Here is a 17,632-nt window from a genome sequence, read left to right as displayed (position 1 = left end):
CTTCCCGCGCGTGGAGTTTTGGTGGGTTTCTCAAAACCGGCCACCTCACCGGGTTTCGCGGACCCCTCAAAACCGCGGATCAGATCTGCATCGACGTGACGGCATCGCGGAGAAGGCTTCGAGTCGAAGAAAGACACTCCGCCATCAGATGAGATCTTGTACCCTTTCCGGTTTTGCCCCTACGGGCATTTTAGTGTTCGAGTCAGGGTGGAGGACATTTCTGGGAAAGGACCGGTTTGACCGGTCTGTGAGACCAGTCTGACCGGTCGCTCCCGAGGTCGTATAAATACATCTAACCTGCCCCCCTTGGACAGGTGAGCCTCCAAGCCACGAGTCCTTTTCTGTTTTTCCTTGCTCCTCTCTTTGTTCTAGGGTTAGGCTGAGGTCTCCATGGAAAACATGGTCTAGATTATAGCTAGGTCCACAAATTTGAGAGGGTGGATGAATGGGTGGAGGTCTAGCTCTTGTATAGGTGAATTCCTCTATAAATCACAATGAATTTGAATGAAATCGAGGACCCTTTTGAGCAGCTCTCTTGTGTTCTCGTTCATCTTTTGTTCATGGATTGATTTCCTCACTTTTGGTGGTTTTTGAGATTAAGGCTTTCTCTTGGTGGGTTTAGGGACTCCGAGATTTGCTTCTCGACCATCTAGCCTAGAGCTAAACCCCCGAGGATCACGAGTCCCTCGGATTGAGGTTTTTGGAGTTTTTTGGAAAACCCTCTTTTACCTCTTTCCCCCACGAAATTCTTGTGATCCTTTGCGTTTTTGGTTGATTCCTTTTGTGCAGAGGTTCGTCTCTATCCCAGGAACCTCCCTGCAAATTTTGAGACCTTTTGGTGATGATTTGAACGAGTAATCGTGAAATCACCTCGAGTTCATGGGCTGGAATTCTGTTCTGAGCAAAAGCGGTCTGACCGGTCGCAGCAGGCGGCGCGGGGGAGGCCAGGTCTTCTGGGATTGGTGGAGTGAGATCGGTAATTGAGCTCTCTTCTCAACCATAATCTCTCTGCGCTAGTAATTTGTTGACATTTTGGTCGATTCGTGGAGGATTTTTGGTGGATTGCAAGTTTCTGAAAACCTTACATTGGGATCTGGAAAATTACTGAAGACCGTGAAATCTTCTATTTGTGCCTTGCACATTGTTCAGTATTTGGCCTATTACTGAATTTATTTAGTGTCTTCAGTATTTGATCCGCCTAATATTTTTATCCATTGGGTAGCATTTCGGGATTCAGTAATTTTGGTCTATTTTACACATTATTCACTGCTCAGCACTACGCATGTTCAGTATTCAGTGCCTAGTATTACATCCTTGTATTTTCAGTATTCAGTGCCTAGTATTTGAAAACCAGATGTTCAGTATTCAAATTTGTAGGATGTTCAGTATTCAGTGCCTAATATTACATCCTTGTGTTTTGCATTTGTAGGATGTTTCGAAGTAGTATTGTGTTCAGTAGTAATGTAGTGATGAAATGTAGTGATGTATCATTGTTTTTTCTTTTACTTTGTAGCAGTGCTACTGATATGGAGAGTGATGATATTTCAATGAATCGCTCAAGCCCAGCAATCAGCCTTGCTAGTAGGCATGTGATGGCATCTCAAGTATCTGTGCCTCAATCGGGAACAGCTCCGCATCCTTCCTCGGATTCAGTCCCTGGGGGGGTGCTGCAAATGGCAATTTGTTGAGGACACCAGTGGTGATGAATGCCCAACCATTGAGGTGTAGCCCTCCCTGGCTAAGACATGATATGAGGTATCCAGCTGTTATGACGCCACCGCCGTGTGCTGCGCCTTCAGAGATGATTACACCTGACGTCAACCAAACTTACACACATGTGAGTGTTTTGAAAAAAAGAAGTGTAAATTCCCTGCTGCATTTATTTGGTGTCTTCGAAAAAGAATGCTCATATTACTGAATTACTGGATGTGTTTCTGTTGGTAATTTGTTGACATATTCTCATGGTAGGGCGAGGATTTGGATCCTAAAGTTGTTCCAAATTTTGAGATGAACTTTGAGTCTTTTGAAGATGCATTTTTGTTCTACAAAAAGTATGCTGGGAGTGTTGGCTTTCCAATAAAGAAGAACAGGAAAAGGGGGACAACTGGAAAGGATTTATGTTGCTCGTTGGAAGGGAAGCATAACACAAAGGTTCAGGATGGCGACTGTAAGACGTCAAAGACTTCAAAACGTGATGGCTGCAAGGCAATGGTGTGCGCAAGAGAGGCGCGAGGTGGAGGGCGTGTCTTTTTTACACGCATTGTTTTCGAACATAACCACAAGCTGAATCCAACACCAAGCATGACGAAGCGTATGAGGGTGCACAAGGTTGAAGATCCGTCTGTGATGAACTTGGTTGACACAATGCATGCTAGTCAAGTCCCTCACCCCAACGTTATGTGTGTCCTACGTAGTGTTGCGGGTGGGGTTGAGAATCTACATTTGACTGAGAGAGACTTTCAGAATAGGTGACTTTCCTGTGGCTATCCTTTTCTTTGGCATGTTACATACTGTAGAAAAATATTTTGACACTAAATGAATGATGATGTTGTACACAACCCAATCCTCGCAGGAGAGCTGCGCATGTTCGGGAAGAACGGATGGATGATATACCGAAGCTCCTGGCCTTCTTTAGAGAGTGCAAAGCAAATAATCCACAATTCTTTTATGAGTTCCAACTTGATGATAAGAACGTCATCAAGAATGTCTTTTGGAGCCACGCCAGTCAACAGGGTGACTATGTAGGTACTGAATTACTGATCAAGTTTTACTGGGATACTCTGTTTGGGGGCTGGGCAAAAAAAACTACACACGTACTAGATTACTGACTTTGGGGTTTTTTTTTTTGCCGTGTGTATGCAGACTACTCTAGCGTGGTGACATTTGACACGACGTACCGCACCAATCAATATAGCATGCCTTTAGCAATGTTTGTTGGATTCAACAACAAGTTGCAAAATGTTGTTTTTGGTCAGGCATTGTTGAGGGACGAAAGAGCAGATACCTTTGAGTGGTTGGTCAGGCAAGGATCCTATTGTTATCTTCACAGGTATGTATGCTATGACTTGTGCCTCGTAGGTAATCATTACTGAATTTAACATGATTGTTGGCTTATTGCTTGCTTGAGTTTTGCTCAGATTACTAAAAAAATAAATAAGGATTACTGAATGGATTGTTGCTTTATTTTGAAATCCACCAATATTGCATAAATGGATTTGCTTTGATTACTTCAGAGAATAAAAAAAGATTACTGGGATACTCGAAAAATATTACTGAAGTGTATCATTTACTGAATTTGTTTGATGAATGACTGCTATGAAATTTAAATTACCGAATTACTGAAGTGTATCGTTTACTGAATTTGTTCGTAGAATTACTGCTATGAAATTTGAATTACCGAATTACTGATACAAATGCTAATGTTGATTGTTTGACGCAGATCAAGATTCTTTAATTGAGAAGGCAATAAATTTGGTATTTGAAAAGACGTACCACAGATATTGCCGCTGGCATGTCACGAACAAGTTTCGGAATGAGCTGAATCAGCTTAATACCCAACATCCCGGCCTGTCTGAAACTTTAACTTCTGTTATCAATCATCCACTCAGACCGATTGAATTTGAGCAAGCCTGGGCTGCAATGCTTGACAAATATGAAGTTCATGAGTCCAAAGTGCTGATGAAGTTGTACGACGAAAGGAACATGTGGGTGGGTGCTTATTTCAAAGAGATATTCTGCGGGACGATGACTTCGACACAAAGAAGTGAGAGTGTCAATTCTACCATCAGGCATGGTTATTGTGACAATTCAACAGCAATACATGAGTTTGCGAAGTCATTCTTGGAACTTTTGGCGCATAATAAGGAGAAAGAGGCAGAAGAGGAGTTCAATTCGCAGGTGAAAACCTAAGTCCAGAGAAATTTAGAAAAAAAGGGATAGAAAAAAATGTGAACTTCCAGTAATTTGTGCGTTAACAAAATGATTTTTGCTATTGCAGGCCCCGGTTATTGCCTCGACATTTTATGGCTACAACAATCAGCTTAGTAGAGTGTACACCAGAGCTGTGTACAAGGTGTTCGCGAGTAGACTCAAATCAAGCACTGCTTTCCGTGTCCGTCCAGACCCGGACAAGGCTGGTTACTACCTGGTGAAGCACACAAGGCCCCCAACTGATTTCCCTTGGTTATGTCATGAATTTTGGGTGAAAGCTGTAGTGAATGAGGAAATTCCTGAGGAATCAGAATTTAATTGCGAGTGCATGAGAATTGAGCACACGGGTATGTTCCTTGCAGAAAAATGTTCCTTGTGTTTTCTCGTTCGTTGCAGAAAAATGTCTATCCGCTTTACTGAATTACTGAACTTGCAGGTATGTTTTTCCCACATCTTTTGTGTGTATTACAAACCTGCAAGTGACGCATATCCCATCCCGGTATATCCCCAAAAGGTATACAAGGAATGCCAGGGAAGCTACCCCCTTTGATAGACACGATAAAGTATATGTTGGACCGAGTGGAGACACTAAAGCAAGCCGCATGCTGGAGCTATTACCTGATTGGTGTGCACTACAACAGAAGTCTGTCATGTCCAGTGAGGTTAGAAATTTTTTTTTGATGTTTGGTGCTGTATTACTGAATTACTAAGTATGCTGTTGACACTCTCTTATATTAATAGGCTGATGATCTCATATATATATTACTGGATTACTGGCAGGGGGTAGCCAAGTGCAAAGAATTGCTTCGCCAGGCACTTCAAGTTGTTGACCAGATACCTCATGATTTGGGTCCACCAAATGCTGCATTAGGGGTGGCACATGATTTGGATCCACCAGCTGCTGCATCAGGGGTGCCGGCTGGGCAGAATCATGTTGTATCAGCATCGGCCCCCCAATCTCTAGCACAAAAGGGAGCTGTACAAAGGGGGTGGAGGGTGTTGATCTCCCGGCCCCACACTTCAAAAGACCGCAAGGAAAAAACCGTAAGCGTTGCTGTAAGAGATGCAACAAGAGTGGACACAATATTACTACTTGTGGGAGAGAAGCCCCACCTCCCAAAAGGCCTAGGGGCAGGCCCGTGGGGAGTGGAACAAGAAAGAGGAAGTGTAGCTATGAGAGCGATGACACACAAGATGACCTTGCTTCTGAAATGGAAGATGACGAGACCGAGTAGATTTTTTGAAATGAAACAAATGTATTACTAGATTGCTAAAAGTATTTATTACTGCTTCTTCGAATTACTGAATCCAAAACATGTAGTTAGTGGTGACATATTTTTGGATATAGCACAATAGAAGATGGTAAAGATGATGAGAGCAAAAGTAGATATCTTTGTTTTTAGATGTTAAATCCTATTCTACTGGATTGCGTGAATGTTTATAACTGGATTTCTGAATTGTGTTTTGAAATTTCGGATCTCCTTAATGCAGACATGTAAGCAAAAAAAAAAGGAAAAAAATACTGAATCTCCTGATTACTGAATCCAGATATGTACGCGAAAAAAAGCTATGCATTTGCTCCGCATTACAACTAAAAACTACTGATTACTGAATCCTGCCACGTCTAAAAAGAAAAAAAAAATACTGAACTGAACATCCGCATGTACAAAAATGCACGGCACTGGAAAAATAACTGGTTACTGAATCTCCTGATTCCTGAATCCAGATATGTACACGAAAAAAAAAGTTGAATCTCGTGGTTACTGAAATCATGAGATTACTGGAGTACTGATTACTGAATCCAGACTTCAGTAAAAAAAAGGAAAAACATGCTGAAACTACTGATTACTGAACCTCCGCATGTATAAGGTGGACAGTACTGAAAATAACTGGTTATCTGTGGGGGAGCATATACACATAGTTAGTCTGGTTATCTCATGCAAACTCTAAAAAAATGAAAAAGTCTACAGAAAACTCAAAGCATCCATTCTCTTCACTTGGAACTGTCTCCCTTTTGAACTTGGGTGTCATGTGAATGAGGCAACAAGTCCTACTGTGGCATCTCAATATGATGCGAATGCCATGGCGCTAGTTCTTCAATCACATCAGGTAGAGGGGTTATGTCGTTGTGCTTGTGGAACACAATATAGTAGAGGAGTTGGGCCCTGTATTGTGCTCCAAGTAGCTGCATTTGAACAACACGTATAAAATCAGTTGAGCGAAAACAGCAAAAAAAAAGGGGATGGCATGGAGAAAAAAACTGTGTGAAAGAACAACTATCTCACCGGATCTATGTTGATATTCAACTTCTGATTCTCACCATCATAATGTTCTAGGAAAAGCATGGTAAAGAATCCACAATCATTGCTAACCACAACCTTCGGGACCGGAACGTATGGCAAACCCCAATGGCTGAAATCTATGAACCTGCCACCGGTAAAGCTCTGAAAAATATCATTAAGCCTCTTGCGTATCCGATGAGCTATGCCTCCATGGATCTCCTTTTGTTGTTGGTCAGTCCACGGGGATGGGTCCAGAATATCAATTTGTCCGTGTACCAAGTTCACACAGTGTACTGACCAGTGCATTTTCTGTAGAACAGGTAGGAAAACCTGGGGGAGGGGAAATAGTAGAAAAAGAGTCAAAAATGAATTGTTAAAAAATGAAAACAAACGTATCGGTTACTGAATTACTGAAAACAAACGTAACTGAAAAGATGCATTGCTTACAAGTTTAGCATGTAGTATTTCTTCCGGGTCGAAAGAACCCTCCAAATATGAAAGTGCGACTTCAGGTGAGTACGGGGACCCTGTGCAATACTGTTCATACAGTACCATATCCTGTTTTTTTTTGTTCAGTCAGTAAAAGTTGTTAAAAAATGATATAACAGCATGTTGCTGAATTACTGAAATGGCATGTTGCTGAATTACTGAAATGAACGTGATAGTATAAGGAGCCAGACAAGATACTGAATTACTGGGTTACTGAATTATCAAGTATACTTGATAACAGAATTACTGGGTTACTAAAAAAATACATGTGCATTACAGGTTGTTGGGATAAATTACAAATTGTTAGGGGGATGGGGCTTTGCTTAAATTTTAGACTAGTACTTTATTACTGCAGACATACCGTAAGTGAGGGTGGTAGGATGATCCTATATCCAGCAGAATTGGGGTTTAGTTCTTTCTCGTCTAGCATTAAGCACATCCCGAAGAACTAGATGAATGAGTATTTACATGGCATATTGTCCGCGAAAGAATCGCAAACGTTTGATCTATCCTCGAGATAGGTATAAATTATGTGGACGTGGTACTCTTCTTTTGCTTTCAGAAACCTGCGCCTGCATCATATACAAAACAATAAAAAATGTCAAAAAAGAAAAAGGGCAAGAAAAAAAAGGAAAAATCCCAGGATTATTAGTGGAGAGTCTTACGTGCGCAACTCTTTGCTCGGAGGTGATGCCAAGATTATGTCCCGAAGTTTCATTGCTTTTTCGACATTAGGTGGCTGGCGATATAAAATTGGTTCTTTGAAAGGGGACACGAACTTGCTGCTTCTAGTTGTAACCTTGTTAGTCAGTTGTAATGTGACCAAATCACATCCTAACTCGGCAGGGGGCTGATACTCCTCTGGTATGTCCATCTTTTTTTCAGATACCGCCTCTTATAGGTGTGCACTGGGGTTGAATCATAGATTGTTTCTTTTGACATGTCACCATACAAAAAGAGAAGGAAAAGAAAGACCTCATCAAAGCACTCTCCTATGTGTGAAAAAAAAATAAAGCTAGGGGGGAGAGGGGCCTTGTCAGTGATTCACAAATTCCACTTTGATCATTTGTTGATCTCTGTGTTTCATTGATTTCGCGGAGGATACTTGACATATCATTCCAAGACTCCTGATCAAACAAATGCTCACCGACGCCACTAGAACCATTTGTGGATTTAGTATTTCGATGGTCAAATGAGGGTGTTGCATCAAAGGCCGGATATGATTTATCGAGCGAATGTGGCGACTTGTCAAACATCGGCGGGTGAGGTGAAGGTGCTGTCAGACTGGGTGCATCACGTTCTTCATGGACCGGCTCACCAATCTGGAAACAAAAAAATTTCATGGAAAAAAAGGAAAATTACAAAGTAATAAATGGTGGTTTGAAAAATGAAAACAATATAAATACACTAGTATAAAAACAGTGATAAAAAAATACTGCATTACTGGATAAAATAAAAAATTGGATCACATATAAAGCAAAAAAAAATGACAAATGCAAAAAAGGGATACTGAAGTACTGGGTTACTGGATCAAATAAAATATTGGATCACATATAAAGCAAAAAAAAAGATAAATGCAAGAAAAGGGATACTGAAGTACTGGATTACTGAATTACTGGATAAAATAATGAACATAATTTACTAAAATACTGGACATAACTTGCAAAGAATCAAGAATAGAATACTGGACACGGTATGAATTAAAAAACTGCTAAACATCAGTGTTCTAAAAAAAACGTTTTTAAACGTCGTTTAATCTTGATTAAATGCTGAATGGTGGCCAAGCGTTGCGTTTAATCACAGTGTCATTTAATCACAACACACGTTTAATCACAAAAAACTCTAAATCATAGGCAAGTGTTCACCTAGCGTCTAGCGTTTTTTAGAACCTTGCTAAACATGGAGTGAAAAAAGTCCATACAGCAGGGTGTGGTGGTGGTGGTGGTGGTGGTAGTGGTGGTGGTGGAGGAACTGATGTCCTAGAGCTGGATCCATGTCCCTTGCACGCACCAAGTTTCATCGTTCTGCCTTCATCATTTGTTGGAAGCGGGGTTTCGCTGATTTCACGGAGCAAACTTGCCTTGTCATTCCATGTCTCCCGATCAAACAAGTGCTCAACTACACCAGCAGAACCATGTGTGGATTGAGTGTTTTGCTGCTCAAATGAGGGCGTTGCATCAAAGGCAAGTTTCATCGTTCTGCCTTCATCATTTGTTGGAAGCGGGGTTTCGCTGATTTCACGGAGCAAACTTGCCTTGTCATTCCATGTCTCCCGATCAAACAAGTGCTCAACTACACCAGCAGAACCATATGTGGATTGAGTGTTTTGCTGCTCAAATGAGGGCGTTGCATCAAAGGCCGGCACCAATTTATCAATCTGATAAAAAAATTATTAGATGGGAGGAATTATAAAACAATAATAATTGGCTGGATTACTGGATCGGTCAAAATAGTGAAAAAAATGCTGAATGCTTGGGGTATTATAATTTACTAAAATACTGGAGATGTCTTGGAAATATAAAAAAATACTGAACATATTTGAAAGGTAAGTAATGCTGATCCGGAACTATGACTGAATTACAAAGGTCCTAAACATCAAAAAGTGAAGTCCCTACAGTAGGCAGCGGTGGTGGCGGTGTCCCAGAGCTTGATCCATGTTCCTTTTCCACGTCAACCTGACCACTTCCGCTATCATCCACGGGCATCCTCATGTCCCCCTACCCCCCACCCATGCAGAAAGAAAAAAAGTTAAAAAATGTAGCATGAAAAAAATATACAATTACTGAAAAACTTATGTGTGAGAGCACACCTGAGGGGGAGGGGGTGGTGGTGGTGCTGCTGCTGCTGCTGGTTGTGCCGTAGAACTAGACGCAGCACCCTTTTGCATTACATCAGCGCCACGACCAAACATTCCCTAATAATAAGAAAAAAATGTAACCCTATAGTTACTAGAAACAACTTTCAGAAAACATTCTGAACAAAAAAGGGCAGGGGGGACTGCTGACAAAAAGTTAAATAGTTAGGAAACTGACCGCTCCAACGCCTCCAAAGATCCTCTTGATTTCATCAATAGCATGCTTGTGTGCTTCGTTGATTTCAAGTTTCCCTTCGGCTACAAGTCTGCTGCCCTGCTCAAATTTCTCCATCCCCGTATAAATTCTTCTATCACAATCGTGCAGAGCTTTCAAGGCATCATTTTGCTGCTTGACATTGCCAATCTGAGAGATGAAGTCAGTGAAATGGGGCAAGAGATGCATCGAGGTAGCTGTGACATCACATGTGCCCCTAGGCGCATTTCCAGTTGGGTGCGCTGTGCGCGTGGATGGCGCAACTAATCGTATGCGCTTGCTTACTCTAGGGGCGCTGGGCGCGATGGGGGCAGCAGCTTCCTTTGTCTTTGCACGACTGCGCTTTGGTGGAGGGGCCACAACCTCCTCGGGACTGGGAGCATCATCGCCACGCACATCTTCATAGCACGTTCCTACTTTGCTGCGAAACTAAAAAAAAGTAGTGAAAGTAGAAAAACTGATTAGAAAAAAGGTTAAAGAATAAAGACATTCACGTGGAGAAAAAAAGATTATCGCTTACTGGGAGATTGCCATATGTGACGGTCCCGTCATCTTGGGATTGTTTCCTGCCAGCCTTTGCAAGCTTGTCGACAATTGTCTTTTTGAACAATGCAGCACGTGTAGTTTCTTTTGCATCTATGAGCATGTGCGAAGGACAAAAAAGGTTGTCCAAGTAATATATCTAATAAAAGAAAAAGCAACATGTTAAAGAAAAAAAGGGAAAATGCTGCATTTCATATTACTGAAAAACTTCAATGAGTACTGAAAATTACTGCTGAAAATGCTGGAAATTACTACTGAAAAATGTTGTACGGCTTGCTTAACAAAAAAAAATTACTGAAACTGCTGAAAAAATGCTAAAACTACTGTAACTACTGAACTACTGACTACCAAACCCAAAATTGCATGCTTAAGGAGTTACTGGACAAAAGAGGACTACTTAAATTCTTTTGTGAACATGCTTAGCTAAGTATCAAATCCAAAAATAACTGAAACAAGCTTACTACTGAACACTACAAGAGGGGTGGTACTGCTATAGCTCAAACTACTAAAGCATAATATTTACTCTTGCTTGGAACAACTAAATTGTATTGGTTCAGAAATTATTTCAGAATTATATAACAAGGATTACTAAATAAAGATTAATTATAGAAGACATTGGATCGACTACTAAGAATCTGTTGGATTACTAAACATAATTACTGAGAATCTGCTGGATTACTAAACATAATTACTGAGAAAGACATTGTACTAAATGTGCAATATCAGTAGTTAAAGAGCTGAACCCCAGATTGAATACTTTGGAGGTACTGAAAAATGAGGATTACTGAACTATAGTCAATTTCAGAAAGAAAGAAGATGGGCTGTTGAAGTATGATAAAGAATTACTGAACTACTGAAGACATTTGTGTGCTAATGTGCACAAGAATTCTGCAAAGAACAAATTGATTTCACATGCATGTTCATATGAACTGGATGCACTTCAAGACATTGGATGATGCATATGAATTCTAAAATAGCACATGCAGGAGTTGTCAATGTCTCCATTAAGATTAATAGGAAAAGGAACAAATGGAAGGGATTTTGTTGCTTGTTCAAAGAAATGCATAAGCTAAAAAAAATATACTACTGAAATCACAGAAGTGTCGTCCAAAAAAAATACAAATGAACATTTAAAATTACTGAGATTCATGTGGATTACATGATTATCGGATCAATGAATTATTTTGATACAGGATTACTGAAATTCGGTAGAATTACTGAACTACTTAAACAAAAAAATAATACTAAAAGGGCAAGAAAAGGAGCGGTCATACCAATAAAAGTGCGACACAGCCCTGAACTGAAGGTGAATTGGATGATGACGATTTCTTCCATTTGGGTACCTTGTTTGCCAGATCATCGACAACAGCCGAGCAAAGATCAAACTTGCAAACATCATTTATATTCTTGCAGTAAAAATAGGTGTCACCAGTTATCGACAAGCTAGTTGTCGGGAACAACAATCCATCAAACAATGCCATGAAGAAGCAGGTGATGCTCCAATCGTCACCATCTCCATGTTTTGCAAAATATTCTATAACCCACCTAGGGACCTCGTTTGGCTTCAGATCACTGTAACCCCTGGTGTTAGGTTTCTGTAATTGCCTATCATCGTGCAATTCCTCCATTCCTTTTTCATCGCATATATGCCTAAGCTCAATCTGGTGATTCTTCCTTTCTATGCCAGATACAACCGGGAGAGTGTTGGGGCCATTTGGAATGCCAAGCACGGATTTCACCACGTGCGGGGTGATTGGCAACTCCCTCCCTTCAACAGCAATACGAAGAGGGTCAACCTTGAGGTGGTCCATGATGAATATGACCAACGACCTGTCTTCGATTGCATTAAATGAGAACCCAAGAAAATTCTCAAAACCCAAATCCTTCAACTTATCCTTCATAGCATTGTCCATGCCATTCAATATATCAAAAATGGAACCGGGAGCACAATGTATGGTGGCATAGTTTCCCTTCTGTTCATGTCATTACAAAAAAAAGGGAACCAATGAAAAAAATACTGGAAAAATACATGTGCTGCTGGCTAAAAAAAATACTGGAATTAATGGGATTACTGGAGTACACGAACAAAAAATACATGTGATGCTAGCTAAAAAATACTGGAAAAATGCACGTAACCAAATGGTAGTACTGAATTTAATTTATGACAGATTCCGGATAACAAAAAAACTGAATAGTTTTTGCCTAGACAATGAACTAAATACATGAAATTAAGTAACTGAAAGGGCACACAGAAAAAACTAAAAAAAATGCTGAGACAATATCAATATCATGAGAAGAAAATGTGGGGGAGAGGGGGGGCGAACCTCGGCAGCAGCAGTGGGTACAGGCTTGGTAGCGGTCCTAGCAACAGGCTTGGTAGCAGCCCTAACAACAGGCTTGGTACTTTTGATAGCAGCTGCCTTTCGAGTCTTTGAACGAGCATCAACAAAATCAGAATCAGTGCTTCTATTTGTTTCTTGGGAGGCATTCCTCGAAGGGGCCTTCCGCAGAGTGCACCTTACATCTGGTGGACGATTGTGCACCCTCCGCATCTTCCAGTGGGTCATCCATTAATACACCTGGTCAAAAAATGAGTTCAAGATATTTGTGTGATCACTAATGTGGTTACTAAAATTGGTAAAAACAATACTAGTCTATTTATACAAACCTAAAAGTTACTGAAATCAAGATATACATAGGTAATGAATATCTGATCTCCAGAATACTGAATTCAAGACGTACATAGAAAATTGCTGGATGTACTACTGAATTACTGGGTTACTGCTTTACTGAATTACTCAGTTCAGATTATCGAAGCTTGGTAATAAGAAAAAATGTGAAAATCAACTAGATGCATGCAAAAAATATTGAAATACCAGATCTCTGTATTGCTGAATCCAAAATATACATATGTATACATAGGTACTACTTGGTGTATTACTAAATCTACATATGCATAGGTATTACTGGATAACTGAAAACTCTGAATTACTAAATCAAGCATCAAATATTTAGTAATGATTCAAAAATTATACTACTGCTGACATTGATTAACATAGTGTTGAACCTAAACTAATAAACAACAAAAAAGAATAATTGTGCTGAAAATATCAAATTACTAAACTACTAGACTAACTACTTGATTTAGATTATCAATGTTCAGTAAATGAAAAAATACTAAAAGCCAACAAACTACATATGGATCATAAAAAAAATGAAAAATACTGAATGCATGTGCTGCTAGCTACTACTGGACTAATGACCTAGTCTAAGTAAGAAAAATCTTTATGCAGCAACTAACAAAATTACTGAGACTTAAAACATAGCAAGTGGACTAACTACTACTTAGTTCATGATCCGTAATGACCAAAATAAAAAAGTGATGCTGGCAATATTACTGACCCTAAGAAAAATAAGAGATACTGAACTACTGACCTAACAAAAATAATAGACTAGGTCATAAATTTAGAGCGAACAACGTTCGGTAAAAATTACCAAGACCTAAATGCTAGCCTACTAGACTAACCACTCGGTTTAAATCATCATCACTAAGTAATCTTGAAAAAAAATACTAAATCTAGTAAAGTCTAACAAATTACTTATTGGTGCTGAAATCCTAACAAAAACATTCAGTAAAGTCTAACTACTGATTACTACTGCATTACTGGATTGCTTGTTCAAACACTAGCAAGACACTGCACGATATGCGCCCAAAAAAAATCGAATTAGAATAAAAAAATTGCATGGAAAATTCTGGAATCGGGGGATTGCACAGCGGAAAAACGCACGCTCATCGTGGAGTGTGCAGAAAATGGGGGCTAGGCGCGTTGGGCGAGTGGTGCTCACACCAAGCCGTGCTCCCCCACCCCTAGCAGGGGCGACTCCTCTCACACCTCCGGGGGCGCACCAGGCCGCGAGGGTCCAGGCCGGCCGAGCTTCGGCTCGCTGTGAGGTCGAGGGCGCTAGGGGGGATACCTCGGTTCAGGACGCCGCCGTTCGAGGGCGCGGGAGTGGATCCCGACGCCGGGCGGCAGCCGCGCCGCTGCCGCACGCCTGGGATCCCGTCACCGGGCTGCGGCCGCGCCTCCGCCGCCGTCCCCCGCCCGCCTGGGATGCGGCGCGCTTCCGTCGCCGAGACCTGGAGGGGCGCGATTGGATTAGGTTTTGTGTGGGGTGGGTGGGGGTCGGGCCTTCGGGGTGCTTCAGGAGGGGCAGCTGGGCCTGCGGGGGGGGGGGGGGGGGGGGGTGAGCGCGAATGGGGGTGGCGTGGGCCTGCGGGGTGGGAGCTGGTGGGTCGGGCCGGAGGTGGTGGGCTGGTTCGGTTCGGTTGTGGCTGAGTGGGCTGATTTGATGTGGCTGGGTGTAGAATGATATTCTACACCTAGGGTGTAGATTAGCACACACACACACACACACACATATATATATATATATATATATATATGAACATATAAGATGCAAACCAACATCTTCGTAGAAACTATGTAAACTTTAATTTGCGCCACCGAATCAACATCCAAGGGGCCCTACCCTTTTTGCCTTTTCTTGACAGATGGGAGTAGACTTCTGAGTATATTTTGCATATTTTTGTACCGCAAAAAATTTTATACGTCCATGACTTTTCTGGGGTTTATTTGAATCCCACACAATATCAACTAAACCATAATAATACTGCCTGTTTCAATACATACTTCATGGTCGATTCAACTAATCAAACTAATCTGATGCTCTAGATGTTAATGTTTTTTGTATAACTCGGTCATAAGTTTGACTTAGGACAAAGTGAACTATAATTTCAAATGCAAGGAATAGAAAAGTAGGATAATAAATAATTGGAAGCACGTCTTCTACATGTTTTTTCACCAATTACGACGAGATGTCTTTTATTTTTTATGAATTAATTTCTCACAAAACCATAAGGTGCCATGTCCACATCTTTCACTATTCTTAGGACGTCCGGCAATCTGATTGCTTATATATTTGACTTTTCTTTTATTTTGAAAGGATATTTTAATTTTTTATTTTTCACCCTTGCAGATTCTATGGTTCTCTTTTTCGGTACAGTCACTGTTGGACACATCCGAGTGCCCCATAAAGCATGACTTACAGGCATCCACAAATTTTTGGAACCGACGGTGATGTCTGTCGACCCTATCATACTTGGTTCGTAACACGACCTAGCGATGATGCCTACTATCATCACTAGTCCAAAAGGTACTAGCGGTGACAGACTATTATCACCGGGTCGATTTAAACCGACGGCAATAGGGTGTTTGGGATGAACTATTCTATACTAGTGAAATACCACTACATACTCGATATGTTTCATATAGTGCGGAGATAAACTATAAACAGAAATGAAAAAGAGTAGTTTAACCGGCAGCCAAGCATGGGAAGCGATTCTCCTCTTGCTCCGGTGGTGAGCACGGTGACCTTGAGGGGGGGGGGGGGGCAAGCACGGCTCGGCTTTGGCGCGCTTAGCGGCGGACAATGCGGCGCTGTCGGTGTCAGAGCGTGGAGGATGGCAGTGATGGTGCCCCTGAGCGAGAAGGATTAGATTGCATGTCCAGATGAATGGCGGCGGCTCAATGTCTTGGGGCACTACTGGCGTATGCTTGCCCCAGGTACGCTATCGATACCCCGTGACCTGTGCGCGGGGAGCGCTTCCCCCCATCCGGTCAGGATCACTACTACAATATTTTTTTCTGAGGCGGATAGAAACAATTTCTCAAGGCGGGCAGACCCGTCCGCCTCGAGGCATTCGTCACGGTAAATCAATATTTACCGAGGCAGTCGGACTGCCCGCCTCGGTCGGACTAAGAGTGGTAGATAGCATAAGTAAACCAATAAGATTATACTGCGATAATAAAGTTGCAGTTTTCCATGCTAACAACAACAAATCGAGTGGCGCTGCCAAGCACATCGAGATTAAGTATTTTGTTGTGAAGGATAGAATACAATATCATACTATTGAGTTAGATCATATAAGCACTAAGGAAATGCTCGTGGATCCACTAACGAAAGGCTTACCTCCCAATATTTTTCATGAGCTTATTGCCGGCATGGGATTATCGGATAGCCTGTGATCTTGGAAGGGTCGTAAGACAACTACCTCCCATTAGATTGAGTAGTTCTGTGCATTGTAGATAACTGTGTTGCAGTGGGATTCGTTCACTATTGTAAATCACTGTCTCTTGCATAACTCTACTTTAAAGTATGACATTAGTTATCGGCCTTTAGACCAAAGGGGAGAGTGTTGGAATTTTTGGTGGTAAAAAATGCCGAAAATCCATAAAATGAGAAAATGGGAAAAAGAGGATAAGAACACTGTTAGATCCCGTTCCGCGCCCTGATCGGAAGCGCAACCATACACGTGGTTGCGGCCCCAGGTCGCCCAGCCTTTGGAAACTTAGTCCAACTGAGTCCAAACCCTAGCCGCCTCACTACAGCCGCCCGATCTGTGGCGGCGCTGGAGCCTCCTGAAGGCCGTCGCAAACCCGCCGCCGCCGTCCCTGGACAGTGCCGGTGGCGACCCGAAGGCAGGCGGTACCCGCGACAATCTCCTTCAACTACGTCAGGTACAACTACGGGAACGACTACGGCCCCTATGTCGCTCTCGTCCCCAACCAAGATGGCCGGAACATCTGCTACGTCTGCGATGCCACTTCTTCCCGGTCTAGATCTACAACTTATCATTTCATTTGGTTGTGCTCATGTTGATTAGGTGCTAGATCTTGGAAATGTTAAGTACTAAGTCATGTTTTTTCCTACAGGATCAGATCCGCCAAAATGCCAGTAATATGGCCCTTCACCACTGCCTTATCCAAAAGAGCACTCAAACATCTTCTGTTGCTTCCTATGTATGCTAGTACACTTAACTGTCATATGTCCCTGTGCTTGCATTTGTAGCAAATGGGGTTGTTAGTACAGTCCAGTTGATGATGACCAACTTAAGTGCAATGGAAACACTTGACTGAATCCCCCGATTTGGTCGCCCCCTGGCTGGAGCTAGACTTGTTCTTAGCTTTCTCTAATTCCTTTCTCAGATCAGGACGAGGCTTGTACTCCACTTTAGGACCCTGCCTAACTCCTTGCCTAGATCGAGCATCTCTGTTATCACGAGGGTAGAAAGCCCCCTTGCTCCCTCCCTCTCTGTACTGATTTGGCCGCTCCGTGCAGTCGAATCCCTGAGATTGCTGCTCCTCGCGGTGGAAATCCCTGTATCCCGCTATAAAACCCTCACCTGATCTGGTTGCGCCCCCCCCCTTTGAAGCTTGTGTCATAGATCCCTCTCCGAAAAGCCTCGATCAAGGAGGTCGT

At 41.9% G+C, this 17,632-nt stretch overlaps 2 protein-coding genes and 1 long non-coding RNA gene across 3 annotated transcripts; 1 reads left to right on the top strand and 2 right to left on the bottom strand.

Annotated features, from left to right (window-relative positions):
* Positions 1-2,600: 2,600 nt before the first annotated feature.
* LOC120701959 (protein FAR-RED IMPAIRED RESPONSE 1-like) lies at positions 2,601-3,458 on the top strand. The gene is made up of 3 exons (XM_039985748.1): positions 2,601-2,745; positions 2,863-3,049; positions 3,440-3,458. The coding sequence occupies exons 1-3, from the start codon at positions 2,601-2,603 to the stop codon at positions 3,456-3,458; spliced, it is 351 nt and encodes a 116-aa protein (XP_039841682.1).
* Positions 3,459-6,253: 2,795 nt separating this feature from the next.
* LOC120705089 lies at positions 6,254-8,017 on the bottom strand. The gene is made up of 4 exons (XR_005687777.1): positions 7,367-8,017; positions 7,063-7,273; positions 6,660-6,770; positions 6,254-6,542 (listed from the first exon to the last, which is right to left on the bottom strand). It is a non-coding gene; the product is annotated as an uncharacterized LOC120705089 (long non-coding RNA).
* A 566-nt stretch (positions 8,018-8,583) lies between these two features.
* LOC120701958 lies at positions 8,584-12,864 on the bottom strand. Its single transcript, XM_039985747.1, has 8 exons — positions 12,637-12,864; positions 11,587-12,285; positions 10,290-10,451; positions 10,055-10,198; positions 9,734-9,919; positions 9,511-9,615; positions 9,317-9,418; positions 8,584-9,078 (listed from the first exon to the last, which is right to left on the bottom strand). The coding sequence occupies exons 1-8, from the start codon at positions 12,862-12,864 to the stop codon at positions 8,584-8,586; spliced, it is 2,121 nt and encodes a 706-aa protein (XP_039841681.1).
* Between the last annotated feature and the right edge of the window lie 4,768 nt (positions 12,865-17,632).

The sequence above is a fragment of the Panicum virgatum genome, chromosome 4K (genome assembly GCF_016808335.1).
Source record: "Panicum virgatum strain AP13 chromosome 4K, P.virgatum_v5, whole genome shotgun sequence".
In the NCBI taxonomy this organism is placed as follows: domain Eukaryota; kingdom Viridiplantae; phylum Streptophyta; class Magnoliopsida; order Poales; family Poaceae; genus Panicum; species Panicum virgatum.
Note: the sequence above shows the minus strand (reverse complement) of the source record. Positions and strands in the feature narration are given on the sequence as shown.